Source organism: Accipiter gentilis, chromosome 6 (genome assembly GCF_929443795.1).
Source record: "Accipiter gentilis chromosome 6, bAccGen1.1, whole genome shotgun sequence".
NCBI classification, from domain to species: domain Eukaryota; kingdom Metazoa; phylum Chordata; class Aves; order Accipitriformes; family Accipitridae; genus Astur; species Astur gentilis.
In genome coordinates, this window is record NC_064885.1 from 43044260 (window position 1) to 43060227 (window position 15968).

The 15968-nt window shown below is 42.3% G+C and overlaps 1 protein-coding gene across 3 annotated transcripts; it reads left to right on the plus strand.

Annotated features, from left to right (window-relative positions):
• Positions 1-200: 200 nt before the first annotated feature.
• CCNL1 (cyclin L1) lies at positions 201-14473 on the plus strand. 3 transcript variants are annotated; one of them, XM_049801800.1, is made up of 11 exons: positions 231-1248; positions 1485-1559; positions 1804-1913; positions 8049-8169; positions 8580-8644; positions 9981-10080; positions 10228-10332; positions 10602-10743; positions 12308-12419; positions 12567-12665; positions 13682-14473. In XM_049801800.1, the coding sequence occupies exons 1-11, from the start codon at positions 934-936 to the stop codon at positions 14028-14030; spliced, it is 1593 nt and encodes a 530-aa protein (XP_049657757.1). In that variant the 5' UTR covers positions 231-933; the 3' UTR covers positions 14031-14473. The 3 variants fall into 3 exon arrangements, 2 of the variants coding, with proteins under 2 accessions (XP_049657758.1, XP_049657757.1); XR_007506219.1 differs by lacking the exons at positions 12567-12665; positions 13682-14473 and adding an exon at positions 11708-11803 and having other exon boundaries at positions 201-1248; positions 12308-12396; XM_049801801.1 differs by lacking the exons at positions 12308-12419; positions 12567-12665; positions 13682-14473 and adding an exon at positions 11560-11701 and having other exon boundaries at positions 202-1248.
• The last annotated feature ends 1495 nt before the right edge of the window (positions 14474-15968 follow it).

Sequence of the window (15968 nt, forward strand, 5' to 3'; positions counted from 1 at the left end):
CCAAGCAGCCCGTAATCCTGTGTGTTGCAATGGGCTGGTTACGCAGTGAACAGCAAAATGAGGGAAAAGCCGCCAGAATTGGTTCTGTGGGGCTGAGGAACGCGCGACAAACGTGGGGCAACGCGGGGCGGGCGGTGGGTGACTGTTTCCCCAACACTTAACGCTGTGCGTTTACGGGCAATGGCTTAAACCGCAGTAGCTGCTTTAAGCTTTTTTTTTTTCCTTTTTTAAGAAATGAACTTTTTGCTAGAGTATGCTTCCTGTCGGGAAATACACAGCCCCCCTTCTGTCAGTGTTGCACCATGGCCATCCTGTTTATTTGCTTACCCAATTTTATAGATTTTTTTTTTCCCTGCGTGACACACGGCAAGCACCAAAAGCCCTGCCCGCAGCTCTGAACCAGTTAACCTATACGGTTTTTAAAACACAGTTTAACCAGCGCAATTTCTTTTTCCTTTGCTGCTCGGGAAGCGTACAGTGCAGGGTGTCGGTTTTCACTGTTTAAAACCTTTTGCAGTGGAAAACGCTGTAAAAAAAGTGAATCGTGCCAGCCGCCTCCCTCCCCACGGGAGGCAACCGGGCCCCCACGCGTGTCCTCCTTTCCTCCCTCGCTTGCCAAAGGCGATCTTCGCACGGGCGAGCTTCCCCTCCCGGGGGCAACTCCCGCCGAAGGTCCCCAGCGATGTGGACGGGAGCGGGTTCGGCCACCGCGTCGTTCGCCTTGTAACGGAGCGGGGCAGCGCCGGCCGGTTCCCGTTCCCGGTTCCCCGGTTCCGCCGGGGCAGCGGCGATCGTGGGCGACCGGGGCGGGGCCCGGCGGACTTTTTTTTCCCGGCGTGCCGCGCGCGCAGGCGCCGCTGTGTGCTGCGTCACGGCGCTGGGCCGCGCTAGTCTGTGCGTGGCCGGCTGCGGGTGAGGACGAGCTCCGCCATCATGGCTTCCTCCGCCACACACCCGGCCCCCCCCGCCACCGCCGCCGTTGCTGCCGCTGCCGCCGCCTCCGTCTCCTCCTCCTCCTCCTCCGCTACCGTCGCCGCCCCGCCGGCTCCCGCCGCCCCGGGTATCCTTATCGGTGACCGGCTGTACTCGGAGGTATCGCTCACCATCGACCACTCGCTCATCCCCGAGGAGCGCCTCTCGCCTACTCCCTCCATGCAGGACGGCCTGGACCTGCAGTGCGAGACCGACCTGCGCATCCTGGGCTGCGAGCTCATCCAGGCGGCCGGCATCCTCCTCCGACTGCCGCAGGTGGGTGCGGGCCCCGGCGCCTTCCCGGGGCGGAGGGGAGAAAGGAGGGAGGGAGGGAGGAAGGGAGGGCGGCCGCCGCCATTGTGGTGCGGCGGGAAGGGCGTGTGAGGCGGCCGCGCGGGGGGGGCGGGCGGCGGCGGCGCCAGCTGGTGCCTGACACAAAATGGCGGCGGCGGCTGGGCCCGGTGACTGACTCCCGCTCCTTCTTCCTCCTCCTCCTCCCTTTGCGTTCATAGGTGGCGATGGCGACGGGGCAGGTGCTGTTTCATCGGTTCTTCTATTCGAAGTCGTTCGTCAAGCACAGCTTCGAGGTGAGCGCGGCACGGCCTGGCGGGGATGTGGCGGGGGGGGGGGGGGGGGGGAGAGAGGGAGGAGAGCGTTAGGCGCTGTTCTGGGCGCCCGGTGAATTTGGCCAGACACAAGCCAAACGGGCTGCTCTCTTCTAGCCTTTAGGCCGTGGTGGTTGGTTTTTGTTTTGTTTTGTTTTTACTTATGTAATTGTAGTCTTGGTGGGATTGAAAGCCATTTTCTAATGGAAACGGGGCTTCCTTTCAGATTGTTGCTATGGCCTGCATCAATCTCGCTTCCAAAATCGAAGAGGCACCTCGTCGTATAAGGGACGTGATCAACGTGTTTCATCATTTGCGTCAGTTAAGAGCAAAAAGGTAAGATAAGCTTCGTTATGAACATAAGCACATGTTGTCTCTAATGTACAGTGCAGTTTTCAATTCACAGTACTTTTCCAGGCTAAGTTCAACGACCTAAAATTGAGAAGGGAGTGCTCTTTGGCTGCTGTGTAGGCAGTACAGTTCAATGCTAACTTCTACTGTTACTTCTGTTTGCTTGGTAGACCCGTTTTCATTACTTACATAGCTACAAGTCATGAGCATTGGTTCTAGTTGTAAGTCCATGGTTGTAGTTTTAGGACTATTGTTAATTGATTTTTGATGTCTTGTAGTTCTTGAAAGGTAGTCTTAGGTATGAGTAGCCAATTAGCATGTTGCTGTATATTTTCCAGACTTTTAACCACATTCAATAGTTTTAATGCTTTTCTCTTGTTAGTATGTAGCCATCCAGATGTGGTTATGGTGCTAATAAAGTATCAGTTAACAAAAGATGAAAGCTGAACTTTTCCCAGTGATGACAGTATTACCTTTTAGAAAAAGCAATTTTAGAAAGTATCTGAAAAAAGTATGGTTTGGCCTACAGTGTTTGCAGCTTTAATGACACCGCTTCAACAAGGAATGTGTAATTGAGTCTTGGAAGCTGAAGGCATCTTTAATTGCAAAAAGTGAGACTTGTGTTTTTTCATGGTACCGTGTGCTTGTGTCAATGAAGTTGGAGTGTAAGCTTACCTGATCTGTGTGCAGATCCGGATAACTGTCTGCTGAGTTGTAGAGCTGTTCTCAGTTGCGAGTGCCTAATGCTGCTTTTTTTGTGTGTAAAGTGATGTATGTTTTCATGTGTAAAGCAAATTAACTTGACGTATTGGAAGGAACAAGGAATGGTTGAAGGGAAGGAGTTTTCTAAGTTGCTATTAAATGCAAAATTTCTTTAAATCTGTCATGCAGCAGTATTATAGTCTGTGAGATTGGAGATGCCAGCTGTGATGAAGTAGCTTTACCTTTAGTGGCCAATTGCTTAAAGTGTAAGGTAGTCCATAGTTAGAAAGGGATTTTGCCTTCAGCGAGATTCTTAAATTCCCATATTCATTTCTCTGCTCTGTATCACCGGGTTACAGCAGGAATTTAAACTTTAGTGTTGTGTAACCTTTTCTGAGAAGTAGAGTAGAAATCTCTTAGGGAAACCAGCTGTTTTCTTGGTGTCTTTATCCTGGTTATGCTTCTGTTGAATCTAAAACTTTGGTTTTTCCTGCCCGGTGCTCATGTTGTGGTAGTTAGTTTTAGATAAGAATGGTTCGGTGTTACACATCGGAACTTAGCTTTGTTTTGTTTTGTTTTTAAGTTGTATCCCTGATGGCCTTCAGAGTTTTATGAAGTTGTGCCGAATGTGAATTCGGTGGTATTGTTTCTTACCACAGTTATGAGAAGGGAGTCTGGTTATTGGAATTATTGAAGCCGGTTCAGTGATTTGTAATGTTTTGGCCTTGATCCAGGCAGTGAAGGTTAATTAATCATATGCAATGCTTTTCTTTGCAATGAGAATACGAATTAGTTGTTTCTTTGTGCTGTGCGAAGGATCAGAGAAACTGAACTTAACCTGTGAACTTAAATCTTTCCAGCTAGCCTGTTCCAAATCAGAATGTCACTTGTGCATGTTACATGGTGTCTAAAATGCATCATGTCGAGAGAAATCGTGCACTTCTACCCATTATTTTCTGGAGAAATGGGTATTGTTGCTCTGAGATTCTGAGTGAATCTGCATGAAATTAATCTTAAAAATGCTGAAGTCTGACATTCAGACTTGCCTCTTTTTTTTTAACAAGCAGGATATAAACGTTTTTCTGTACTTTTTACAAGATTACAATTACATAATCTGTACACGTTATTAACTTCAACTCTTTTTTCCCTTGCAACCGACTATACAGCGACCAGCTACATTTACCAAAGCCTGGGTGATGTGGAGTGGTACATAAAGATGAAGCTGTCGTCATGGCAACAGTGAGTGAAGTATCGAAAATCCCCAAGGAGAAGCCAGTGCTCTGAGAATAGGTCACTGGAATCGGGGGACTAACAGGTTGGCCGCTGGTGAACCATTTGGAAGAACTCCTGTATCTTGTTATAAGCTTTTTTCTTTGCTGTCCAGGTTTTTAGAATACTAGCTTAATCTTTTTTTATCTGAAGCTAACACTTAGGCTGTAGTTAGTTTCTCACACACAACCCAGAACTGAAAGTCAGTTAGGCTGCTGTACTTTCTTTTCGTCTCTAGCCTAGTACTTCTGTTAACTGAAGCTCTTAACCTACACGTGAAGGTTGAGTAGTTTGAGTAGGCTTGCTTTCTTTCTTAAACAGTTTTGGGTTCTCGGTTCCACTTTCTGGTTCTGTATAATTGCAGTTTGAATTCATAGTAAAACATGCCTTCACAAGGATATGGAAGTCTTGAATTTGTAACACTATTTATATAAATTACTATGTAAGCAGTCCCTTATATGTACGTGTTTGCAGAACTGGGAATTGCATTGGAATTGTCTTTTTGTAAGACCTGAGTTACTGCTAGGTGGTATTTCTAATACTGAGAAGTAAGAAAAAGCTAAAAAGTGTTTTGGACAAGCATATTTTCTTTTGGATCTTTCACGAGCATATGTCATGTAGTACTGCATGTAAAAATGTTTGTGTGCATGGAGAAAAGCTCGTATTATGAAAATACTGCTTTTTTTAAAAATTGTGTGCTGAAACATCTGTGTTCTGAGAGAAGTGCAACTACTGTTTAACATGTAGAATGTAGTTTGAAGTTGATTTTATTTCTCTTAAATGTGCCTGAAAGCTGCAGAAAGTCCTTATGAGACTGGAACCAAATGTGACTTGTGTAATCTCACAAATGTTGGTTTGAGATGCTCAGTCAGCTGTTCTTTACTTATGTTGCAGCAAACAGGTTCACGCAGTCATGTTGGAAGTGGCCTGTATTAATAATGCACACTACTTAGTGTTCTTCAAACTGTTCCATAAATCTACGGTGCTTGTATTTACAATGTTGGAGACAAATATAGAACTCAGTTTCTTTTCTCTTACTGACTGGCATGAGAGAGATCTGGTCTTTGAAATGAGATGCTGATGTTATGCTGTACTTGTCAGAAGTACTTTTTGCATTATGAACAAAACTACATGGCAGGGCACTCTTCCTCCAAAGTATTAGACGCTCCAAAGATGGCAAATTTTAGTATTACATCAAATGAAGCCGTAGCTGTGTTGAGAACTTAGGTTTCATTTGTCACAGGGATTTAAAAAAAGGAATTTGAAATTTATTTATTGTTACAAACACGTTACAGTGTGCGTTAATCTTTCGGGTTGTTACACAATGACTAAATCCTGATGAAGTTTTGCAACTAAATGTTGAGTTGACTTACCAGAATGGGCACTGTGTGCTCCCTGTTCTTGAGTCTGAAGTCTTGCATGGAGCTCTAGTGCTGATCTGTAAGAACAGATTCAAAATAAGAAGTTGTAATGCTACTTGGCTATATAGGGCTTGAAGCTTATATTTTATATGTAAGCTTATAAATTATTTTTCTCTGGTTTGTTACTTGGACCTAAAATGGTTGCTGCTTGGACTGAGAACTAAGTGCAGCAAATGCAGTAGCAAAGTTCCTCTTTTTTTCTTTTCTCAGTAGGAGAACTAAGAAGTTTTGCAAAGGGAAATCTCTGAAGTTTCCAACTTCTAAGTAATTATGCATACCAGCACTTGGGAGCTTATGGCAAACTAAATTGGTAAATCTTAATAGACTGGGGAACCTGACTTTTGCCAGTAATAAGGTGCAGTAAAGTCTTCTGCAGATTTTTTCTTTGCATAAGTAGGTAAAAGCCTGCATTTGTCTTTCTATTTCTGGAAGTACTGTCTGGATAAACTGATGTTTTTCATGGCTTTTAGATCTCTAGAACTTGGGTGTCGTAAGTGACCAGAGTAACAGGGGATGACAGTAAAGCACACACTTTCAAGTGTCTTAATTTTGAGTTTCCTATCACTTTGCTGTTGAACATGTACAACCAAAGTATGAACTGTTGTGCTCGTCCCGTGGCCCTGCAGTAAGGCCCACAGTCTTTACTGTTGCACTTCGAGCTACCTTGTTGTGTTTTCATAATACTGACTTTCTTACATAGCTTTCAGAGAATGCAGAGACATGTGGAAGATAGTAATCCTCCAGCAGGTTGTTGGATGATTCCATGCAGTCATGTTGTCCCGTTGCTGATTATTTTTTTTTTAGACTGGAAGTCATAGCTGCCCTGTTTCATCCAAGATTTGTCACCTCTGATGAAGTGTTCTGCTAACAAGATAAGCTGAGCCTGGACACCTAAACTTGCTCTGAATGATGCCTTGCAGATCCTGTTAATGCCAGTGATCTCTAGATAAAATTAAGTAAAGCAATATTGGAGGAAATGTTGTTATAAACCCCAGTATAGTTAGTTGAAATCAATTGGAAGTGAATCGGTTTCACTGATTTGAAGAACTTCAGCTTGGTTCTTCCAGTCTCCTACTCCAGAGCATTGTGTTCAGATAGCCTTTGTACTTCTGGAGCGTTCAGATAAAATCATAGCCTCTTTACTGAAGTAGTTACCTTAAAGGAGCTTTAAAAGTTTTTCTTTTCCATTTAATTTACGGGAAGAAAAAAAAAAAAAAAAAAAAAAAAAAAAACAACCAAAAAACCAACCAAACAAAAACCTCAATATTTGACTAGGTTATATTTAAAATCACAGTCTTTGTAGTCTTTGCCCTGATGAGTGAGAGTAACACTTGACTAGTGAAGTTACTCTTACGTAACATGGAAAACACTGCATATTTTTTTTTTAGGAGACAGAAGTAGTCAGGCGTAAATTGTAGGTCCTGCCTGGCACCAAGAAGCTGCAATAGTTCATTTCAGACCTCCTGGGAGCTGCTTCTCAGCCCCTTGGGGAGACCAGGGAGAGCTTACGCTTCAAGTGCCTGGTGATACATGATGCTTTTATTAGTGAAGTGGATGGCTTGTTGTATCCTTTGACTAATGGTAATAAGCATCCTTCCAGGTGATTGCAGAAGTCGTAGCATAAATTCTGGAATATTGAAGTTGGGAAGCCCTTCAGCTAGCCTTGTAATTAAATTGACCCTTTCTTCCTGGGGTGGGAACCTAGGTTTTTGGAGTGTTTTTCTACTGTGAGCTATTGGGGAAGAGAAGTGTGATCCACTTGTGGAACTTGCATGGAACCAAAAAAAGACAAGTTAGTAGTGAAATATTTTGTCTGATAAAACAGAACCTGTATTTTGAATCCACTGCAAACAGGGAAAAAGCTGGTCTGTCTTGAGGAGGAAGTGGATTAAAAAACACCATGTGGAATGTTGAAAGGTCAAGTCTAAGCATGGACAAAGAAAAGAATACGAAATGGAGTATGACATTTGTGCATGAAGCATACAGCAAGTTACTTTAAAGCTTAAAAAAATGCTTTGGAGAGTTCAGGTGTTGGATTTGGAAGGAATTAGAACTCGATAGTGGTAGATTTAGGATTCTTTCTTTGTGAAATGAGCTCTTGTTTTGCAAATGCGAACAGCAGAAGTGACGTGATACCCACTGATTAGTGGGTGCAGTGTTCAGAATTGCAGGCAGATCTGTCACCATTTCAAAGGTTAAATTCTTTGCTTTACTAGGCTTTTTGTATATCAGAGTAGCAGGGCTGTCTTGTTCTCTGAAGATCTGAATCATCTTGTCTTAGAGTGCATAGGAAACTGAAATTTGTAGAGCACAAGCTTGCTACTTTAATATCAGTAAAAAGAAACTGTTCTAGCTTACTTCTGCTTTGAAGTCCTACCTAGCAAAGGTAGTTGTATCACACTCCTCCCCCACCTCTGTCATGAAGTATAAAGGTTCTTTGAGGTCTTCACTGTAAAGTGGACTTCTGTTCCAGCAGCTGGACCAGCATAGTTTGCATACACAGTAGCAAAAGACTTTTTTTTTTCTTAGTCATCTAATCTGTAGCTAGTCAAAAGCAGAAACTAAACTAGTTTATCTAAACTTGGACAGCACAAGATTAATGCTTAAACTTGCTTGCAGGAGTTGAAAACCGGTTTCTGTTGCCATTAGTTGGTTGGAAGGGAAAACAGAGATGCTGCTATTTTTGGATATGCAAAACAGTTTTGATTTTATTTCTTGCAAACTATAGGACTCCAAGCCCCCTGATACTTGATCAGAACTACATAAACACCAAAAATCAAGTAATCAAAGCAGAAAGGAGGGTACTGAAGGAGTTGGGATTTTGTGTTCATGTCAAGCATCCACATAAGGTGAGTTGTCAAAGATAATATTATTGTAAATATTATTCCACCTTGATGGCATCATTGTGAACTGTGGGACAAGAAACACGGGTGTAAAATGACTGATTTCGTCTCTTTATTTCTTATTAGTTATGAATGCTTTTGCCAGAGTGCTTGGGCAAATAGTCATACTGAGTTTGGTAGAAGTTGCTTCCTTGGGAAATGTTAAAGGTGACTGTTTTTGAAAATCATACAAAAGTAGTAAAAGAACTGTCTCAACATGATTGGATGATGTGAGCTTACAGTGTATGCTTAAAAAAAGAGGAGACACAATTGTTCTAGAATGCTGTTTGATTATACGTAGTTATTTCCTTACTGTTGCTTTATATGTTAAAACTGAGTCTGGTTTTGTTTTTTTTTTTTCCCCCCTTATTCCTCAGATCATTGTTATGTATTTACAAGTCTTAGAATGTGAACGTAATCAAACCCTGGTACAGACAGCCTGGTAAGTTGTTATTTTCCATTCTTTTCCTAGCCAGGAAAATAGTAGCAGAAATAACAAGCCTGATGATCCATATGCAAAGCAATGAGATGTAAGTTACTACACAAATATATACTTCCAAAATATTTTAGTGCTTGTTTCTGCTTACTATTTTCATGGCTTGATTCCAATATAGTAATGGAGAACTCAATTTAACTTTGTTCTTTTTTCTACTCTTTAATTAAAGGGTAGTCCATGATGGTAAGTCATAGAGCTCTGCCCTCTGCACCTCAGCCCATGACCTGGGGATGGCCTGTTTGGCTGCCCTTCTCTCCAGCCAACCCAGTGCAAGCTCTCATCCGAGATTCACTGAAGTGGTCCATATCCATCGGGCAGCATCTTCTAGTTCTGTCTGGGTGTCGAAAGGATTTGTATATTTGCTTTTAGAAGTAACTGTTAAAAATGTTTCTAAATGTATTTGTTGCCTAACTACTGTATACTGTAGTGTATTTAAAGGACACGTGGGGTCGACGTTCTGCCAACATTTATTTAGTTGACTTAGCATTTGGCTAAACTTGAGTTTAAAAACAAAAAGACAATTACAGTGCATGCAGCATGTTCACTTAGAAGCCATATTGGGCATGGTTTTCTGTAGAGTCAATACTTACTGACTGCTGTTCGTTTCTTTCCTGTAGCTCAGTAACTTAGAAATCGATGGAGGTCTCTGCTGTTTAAATGTATCTCTTGGCACGTATTGCTTGGCAGTGCCACTGTGATGGAAGAACAGTAGCTTAGTGAAGTGGGAGACCCATTACTAACTTGCAGGTCTTTTTCCAACACTCAGTGAGCAAATTGGACGCTTCTCTTTCTGGATGAAGTTAATGTGACTCGAGGCACACGTAGGATTTAAATGCAATGTTTTATGAACTTTAGAGGTTGCATCTAGCCTCTGGAAAATGGTAGGTTACAACTATACCATGCTTTCCTGCTTGCATTTGAGTTTTAAGCATACTGATATTTAAATACAAGAACACTGGTGTTTAAAGCAAACAGCTGCACAGATGAAAAGTACTTGTTAGATTGTTAACTCAATGGACACTTCATGGTATAACTTAACGTACCTACCTAGGAAGTAGCCATTACATACTATTACTTGCATTGGGGTTTCAAAACAATGGCAATGGTGCAAACTTTGTTACAGAAGTAACAGATGTAAACATCAAATGCAATAATTTGAAAGAAACCAAGTGTTTAATATAACAGAAAAAATAATAAAGTCAATTGAGTCTCCAGTATTGTTATCCTCTAAATAAAGTGATGTAAACCTGAGATCCAACCTTTCCTAAATTTTTTTTTTTAGGAATTACATGAATGACAGCCTTCGAACAAATGTGTTTGTTCGCTTTCAGCCAGAGACTATAGCATGTGCTTGCATTTATCTTGCTGCTAGAGCTCTGCAGGTGAGTATTCATCTGTCTTTAGTTAGCATTGCCTTTTATTGCTACTAATTTGGTTTCAAGAAAATTAATGGAAATATTTAAAACAAAAGCCTGGTTTGTAATCTCTGTTACTAAGCTCTCAGTGTTTTGTTCTGTTTTTCTTCGCAGATTCCACTACCTACCCGCCCTCACTGGTTCTTGCTCTTTGGCACCACAGAAGAGGAGATTCAGGAGATATGCTTAACAACTCTTAAGCTCTATACCAGGAAGAAGGTAACTTTGAGATGTTTGTTCTTCCCTTTCAGTGCAGCTTGAGCTGCCTTATGGTTGTCTAAGTGTGTTTGGGAACGTCTGCATATAAATCTACTAATTGGAAAGGCTCTGCTGTATGGCTTCTCCTCTGAGGGGCATGTGAGAACAAATGATGGAAGTTAGTTACGTTACTGGACAGATGATTAAAAGATAATTAAGTATTTTTCAAAAATGAGATGAAAATACGGATTGCAGTAGTTCAGCTTCTTACCACATTGTTACTTTAACAGCCCAATTATGAATTCCTGGATAAAGAAGTAGAAAAGAGGAAAATGGCACTACAGGAAGCTAAACTGAAGGCAAAAGGTTTAAATCCGGATGGAACTCCAGCACTCTCAACGCTGGGTGGTTTTTCTCCTGCATCCAAACCATGTAAGTTGGTTTTCTGAACAGAGACTTGCATAATGCTATTTAATAAGTCTTAAATCTGTGTCCCAAGGTGTTTAAAAAAAAAAAAAAGTAGGTTCGCTTCTTAAGCTGTTAGACAATTTAGGCTTTCTTACAGAATTAAGAAGCAAGACAAATCTTTTTTTTTTTTTTTCAAAACACAAATTTTACAAACAGTTTCAATACCTTGAAATAGCAGGTTAGAGGGAAACAGGGTGCTTTACTCCATACTTCCACAGACGGGAGAGTGATATATTAGTAATATGCACTCTTAAGATAATTATGTTACGAAAAATGTCTAGACCCAGGAGTTTGCTGTATCTTACTGTGTTGTGAAGAGAGACTCGGGATTTAATCTGTTGGGGAGGGTGCAGCAATAGCCTTCATGGTTCCTTTTGCAGTGGGTATCTCTGGAAATTGCTTTGTCTGCTTTCTTTTTTTTAATGTACTTGTCAACTGTTAAGTATCTTGAATCAGCCAGTAAATCTGTCTGAACTCTAATGATACAAAGACAAGACAGTTTTGTCTTGGTGCTTTTACCTCTTAATGCTGCTATTGATCTGTAACCTACCAACGAAATTTAAAGGCTACTATGAGCGTTGGTCTGGTGGTGGTGGGTAAGGCACAGGCCCTTGTTTGTTACATGGCCACTTCAGGAACTGAAGAACATATTCCGAGAAAGCAATATTTGTAGCAGTTATTCCTCCTTAAGAACAATTCATCTGAGTTTCCACCGGTCTTTGAGCTGGCAAGTGTGAATTTCTCACTAAACAATGAAAGCTTTTTCTTATTTCTGTGAAGTGGGAGCCTAGGTGAGAAGAGTTTGAGTGAAAGCAGGACCTCTGGTGGGGTTTTGGAAGACTTCTTACTAGCTGACAAACTGAGGGAAAGCTTCTGACAGAATTCTGCCTTTCTGTATTTTCACATTAAACCTCTGAACCATATTGAGTGAGGAAGGTGTGGTCATAATGCAGCACCTCTGCCTTACTGTCAGCAGGCCAGATAAAAATGCGTCGTTCTTGCATAGTAGCCCTCCTGTGAAAAGGTGAGTCCATCTCTGGGCTATATCAGCTGACTGTAGAGACAGGTTGATTATAAACTAAGTTTTTTGTTATGTATTGTATTTGTACCACTAATATAAAAATGAAATCTGTAATTTTGCTGTTGAGTCTTAATTCTTTCTATTAACTGTCAAGGTAACAATTTAAGTTATGGATTTGCGGACCTTAAGGGCGGCAGCTTTTGTTTTGTACCACTTGGGCTCGGGTGGACAAAAGCTCAACTGAGCCTGCCTACTTGGCTTGAAGGTCACAGTATTCTCCCCCCTGCCGGCAGTTGGCTTTAAACTATGCGTCTCCCCATGAGTATCTCACTGCAGTGTTCTCTTCTAGGAGTGTACTATAAAAGGAAAGTTGGAATGAAATAGTGGCTATTGAGTTTGTATTTACATTTTGTGCAAATACTGGTAAAGATGTATAAAGGATACAGTATGTTTATTACAAAGTCTATGAATAAAATACCTAATTTTGAATTTAAATCTAATTCTCAGCTTCCCCAAGAGAAGTAAAAACTGAAGAGAAGACACCAGTATCTCTGAATACCAAAACCATTAAAAAAGAGCCAGAAGAGAGGCAGCAAGCTTCAAAGAGCCCTTATAATGGGTAGGTGAAAATCTCTTCCTGATGAAGAGAAGACTTCGGTAAAAACTGTTTCTTCAACTGAAGTACAGTGAACTACCTTTTGAGCTACTTCATGGACGTAACGAGTACCTCAGAAGTGTAACTTTTTTTTTTCCCCTCCCTCCCAAGCATGAGAAAAGAAAGCAAGAGAAGTAGAAGCAGCAGAAGTGCTAGTCGATCTAGGTCAAGAACAAAGTCAAGGTCTCGATCTCACACTCCTAGGCGGCAGTAAGTAGTGGATTTTTGTTTGGTTGGTGGGCGGTTGCAAGGAGGGGGGCAGGGTTTTTTGCAGGGGTTGTTTTTTTTTTTTTGTCATATTTAGTTCTCTGGGATATTTCAGCAGGGCATTTCACTTCTAAGAAGTAGGGCCACTCTAAGTAGCTTGTAGATGCTTAACGCAAGCTTCTAATTGCTGGCCGGCAAAAGTGAGAGACTTGGGTCTGGCTTTAGGCTCTTGGTTCTTGGTGTGAAGCAGTTCTGTTGGTAACTGTGCCATTAATAGTTCAAGTTCTAAAAGCTTTGCCATAAAATGGAAGCTTAAAAGTATCCTAACTGTAGATGTACATGATGAGTCTATGATGGAGTGAGCGTAGTCTTACCCTGTTTGATGATCTTCACAAGGTGTCCGTTATAAATGAGAGCAGTCTCTCAGAACTCACTCCACTTAGAAGGAGTGAGAAATGTCATAGGAGCCAGTTTCATGTTTTGCAGCTTTCTTACAAATGCATGGGAGAATGTATCTTCTGTCAGTGCTGCACGATGCACTGTCTGGCTCTTCAGTGCTCTGCCTCTCTTTTGTGACTGGGGAAAAGGGGGAACTGTGCAGGGGGTGATGCAGTGATACCTGCTGACTTTTTTTTAAAGAATCTTCAGGCTGACATCTAAGTTGGAAGCTGACAACTTGGATCTCAGTGAAGTGTTGCCCTGAGTATTGCTGACTGTCAAATCGTTGAAGGGAAAAAGGCAATAACCAATTTGCAATGCGGCATTGAGGGGAAGATTTCTGACAAGGTGGAACAGTTACGAAAGGCACTGCATTCTGGGTTTGGTTTGGGCTTTTTGTTTTCAAAGCAAACTCCACTCAAAGGCATGTTCTGGGACAGTCGTTATCATTCATCAGTTACCTCTGTGGGAGAAGCAGTCTTGTTTCTTCCAGTAACTTGGAAGTTCCTAAGCATTGATTTATTTTTTTAATTCTCTTCTTTGTTGAAGACATGTTTTAATTTTAAACACTTTTCTATAAGCTACAATAATAGGCGGAGCCTGTCTGGGACGTACAGCTCGAGATCGAGAAGCAGGTCCCGCAGCCACAGTGGCAGCCCTCGCCGACACCATAACCACGGCTCGCCACACCTGAAGACCAAGCATAGTAGGGAAGAGCTGAAGAGTGCAAATAGGCACGGTCATAAAAGGAAAAAGTCTCGTTCACGTTCACAGAGCAAATCCAGGGATCACTCTGATGCTGCCAAGAAGCACAGGCACGAGCGGGGACACCACAGAGACAGGCGCGAGAGATCCCGCTCCTTCGAGAGGTCTCACAAGGGCAAACACCACGGTAGCGGCCGGTCAGGACACAGCAGGCACAGACGCTGAGGTTTGCACCTGCACCAGATTCTAGTTAAGCCTGTATATAATACAGTAAATGGGACTCTTTGAGAACAAAGGAACCGATTAGGATTTGATTAATTTAAACCCAGTATCTAATTTTCTAAAACACATAGAAGACTTTTCTTTTGGGAAAGAAACTGTTACCAACTTTTGCACATAATACCTTAGCAGTATCAAATTGGTGGAAAACAACGATCAGGTTAAATTGTATGTATTAGAGTTGTGTATTGTTTATTGATATGAGAACTGGAGAATGGATTTCTGTAAAAAAGCAAAATGTACCTTATTTTTATACAAGTCAATTGCAGACACTTATATTTAAGTATAGTTATTTGTTTAAACGATGGTGGATACTTTCTTACACTGGTTTTAGTCTGCATGTGTTAAAAGATTTTTACAAGAAATAAAATATAAAGCTTTTTTTTTTACTGCCTGTTGGATGTCAAATATATGGAAACTAAACTTAATTTTCTTAATTGTGTCACTTTGACCATTGCATATGCATGGGACATCTGGGATATCAATGTGCTTCTATTGCAGATGAAGACTCTGAAAGCTTTAGAAGTTGGTGTCCTTCCTAGGGGAGGCAGCTGGGAAGCCAGGTCCGCTGCTGACATGCGTGCAACAGTTGGATAAATGAGCAGGGACTTCTCTGAAGTGGAGTGGGACGGGCAGCTGGTGGGGGAAGCTGTGGAAGAGCTGTGCTTTGCAAGCCAGGGCTGGGCTACTGGTGTCCCAGCTTCCCTGTCAGCTGCCCCTGGGCAGGTGGAGACTTCTTCCCTGCCCATCTGTTGCAGGTGGCAGTGAGTTGCTGTCATCTGCTGTCCTCCTTTAGCCTGGTTGTGCCAGAAGTACAAAGCAGGACAGATAAGGACGTGCCTAGAGGGATGAAGTTTCAGGATTTCTATTTCTCTTTCATTACTGGTGGCAGGATGATGGCAACAGAAGGAAGGATCCTATGGCAAGTCATGATTACACAGCTGAGCTCCCTGGGGCAAAGCTGCCTGCTGTGCTGCTGCACTTGGTTGAAGGGTCACACTGACTGAGCTTGGGGAAACTGGCTTTAAAGAGGCCAGGTGTGCTGCAGCACGAAATGCAGAGCGGTTTGCTGCTGGCAGCTCACCCCTGTGCTGGGGTGATTTCTTGGCGTCCAGCTGCTGGAATCGTACCCAGTGCCACTGTACAACCCAAAGCTGTAACCTGGCTTGGGGGAGTTGTGGGTAAAGGAGAGATGAAATGGGTGAGGAGGAACTGGGTTTGATTCTCTCATGCTGCTCAGGTAGTAGCAAAATCTGAAGCCTGAAGGAGGTTGCTGTCCTTGGCAAGCTTTAGCTGCTAAGCTGGAGTCCCTAGCAGTCCCTTTGGGTATGAAGACTGCTAATGCAGTATAAAAAGACCTTTGCTCTCTCAAAATGCAGCTCACAATTTAACTGCTCTGGCTGAGGGTGACCTGTCTGGGTATGTTCACCTGCAGCATGGCAGAGGGCAAAGCCTGGGGCCAAACGAGACTGATATGGGTCTGGTATCCTGTGCTGCTGTAGGAGCAAGTGCCAGTTTGTTTGGACACACATTCTGCAGACCTCAAAGGGAAATAAACCTGTGGTTGAGCAAAAGCTTCACTGGAACTGGTATGTTCTCGTAAGCAGGTACCCAGCATCCTGCCAGGCCTGATTTGCATCTGTTCTCTAGAAATACAAAAAAAGGAATGTATTTTTTTGAAAAGTGGGAGAAGATAAATGTCTTCCTCTGTTTCTTGGTTACCTCTGTAGGGTTTTTTTTTAATCTGCAGTAATTACTGCAGTAACTGTATTTCATGTGTGTGTTGCTTTCAAGAAGAATTATCTGTTGCTATGGAAATTAAGGTAGCTTGTTTCCCTAGATAGAAGTATTTAGATAGTCTAGGGCAGTGATATAAACCCAATT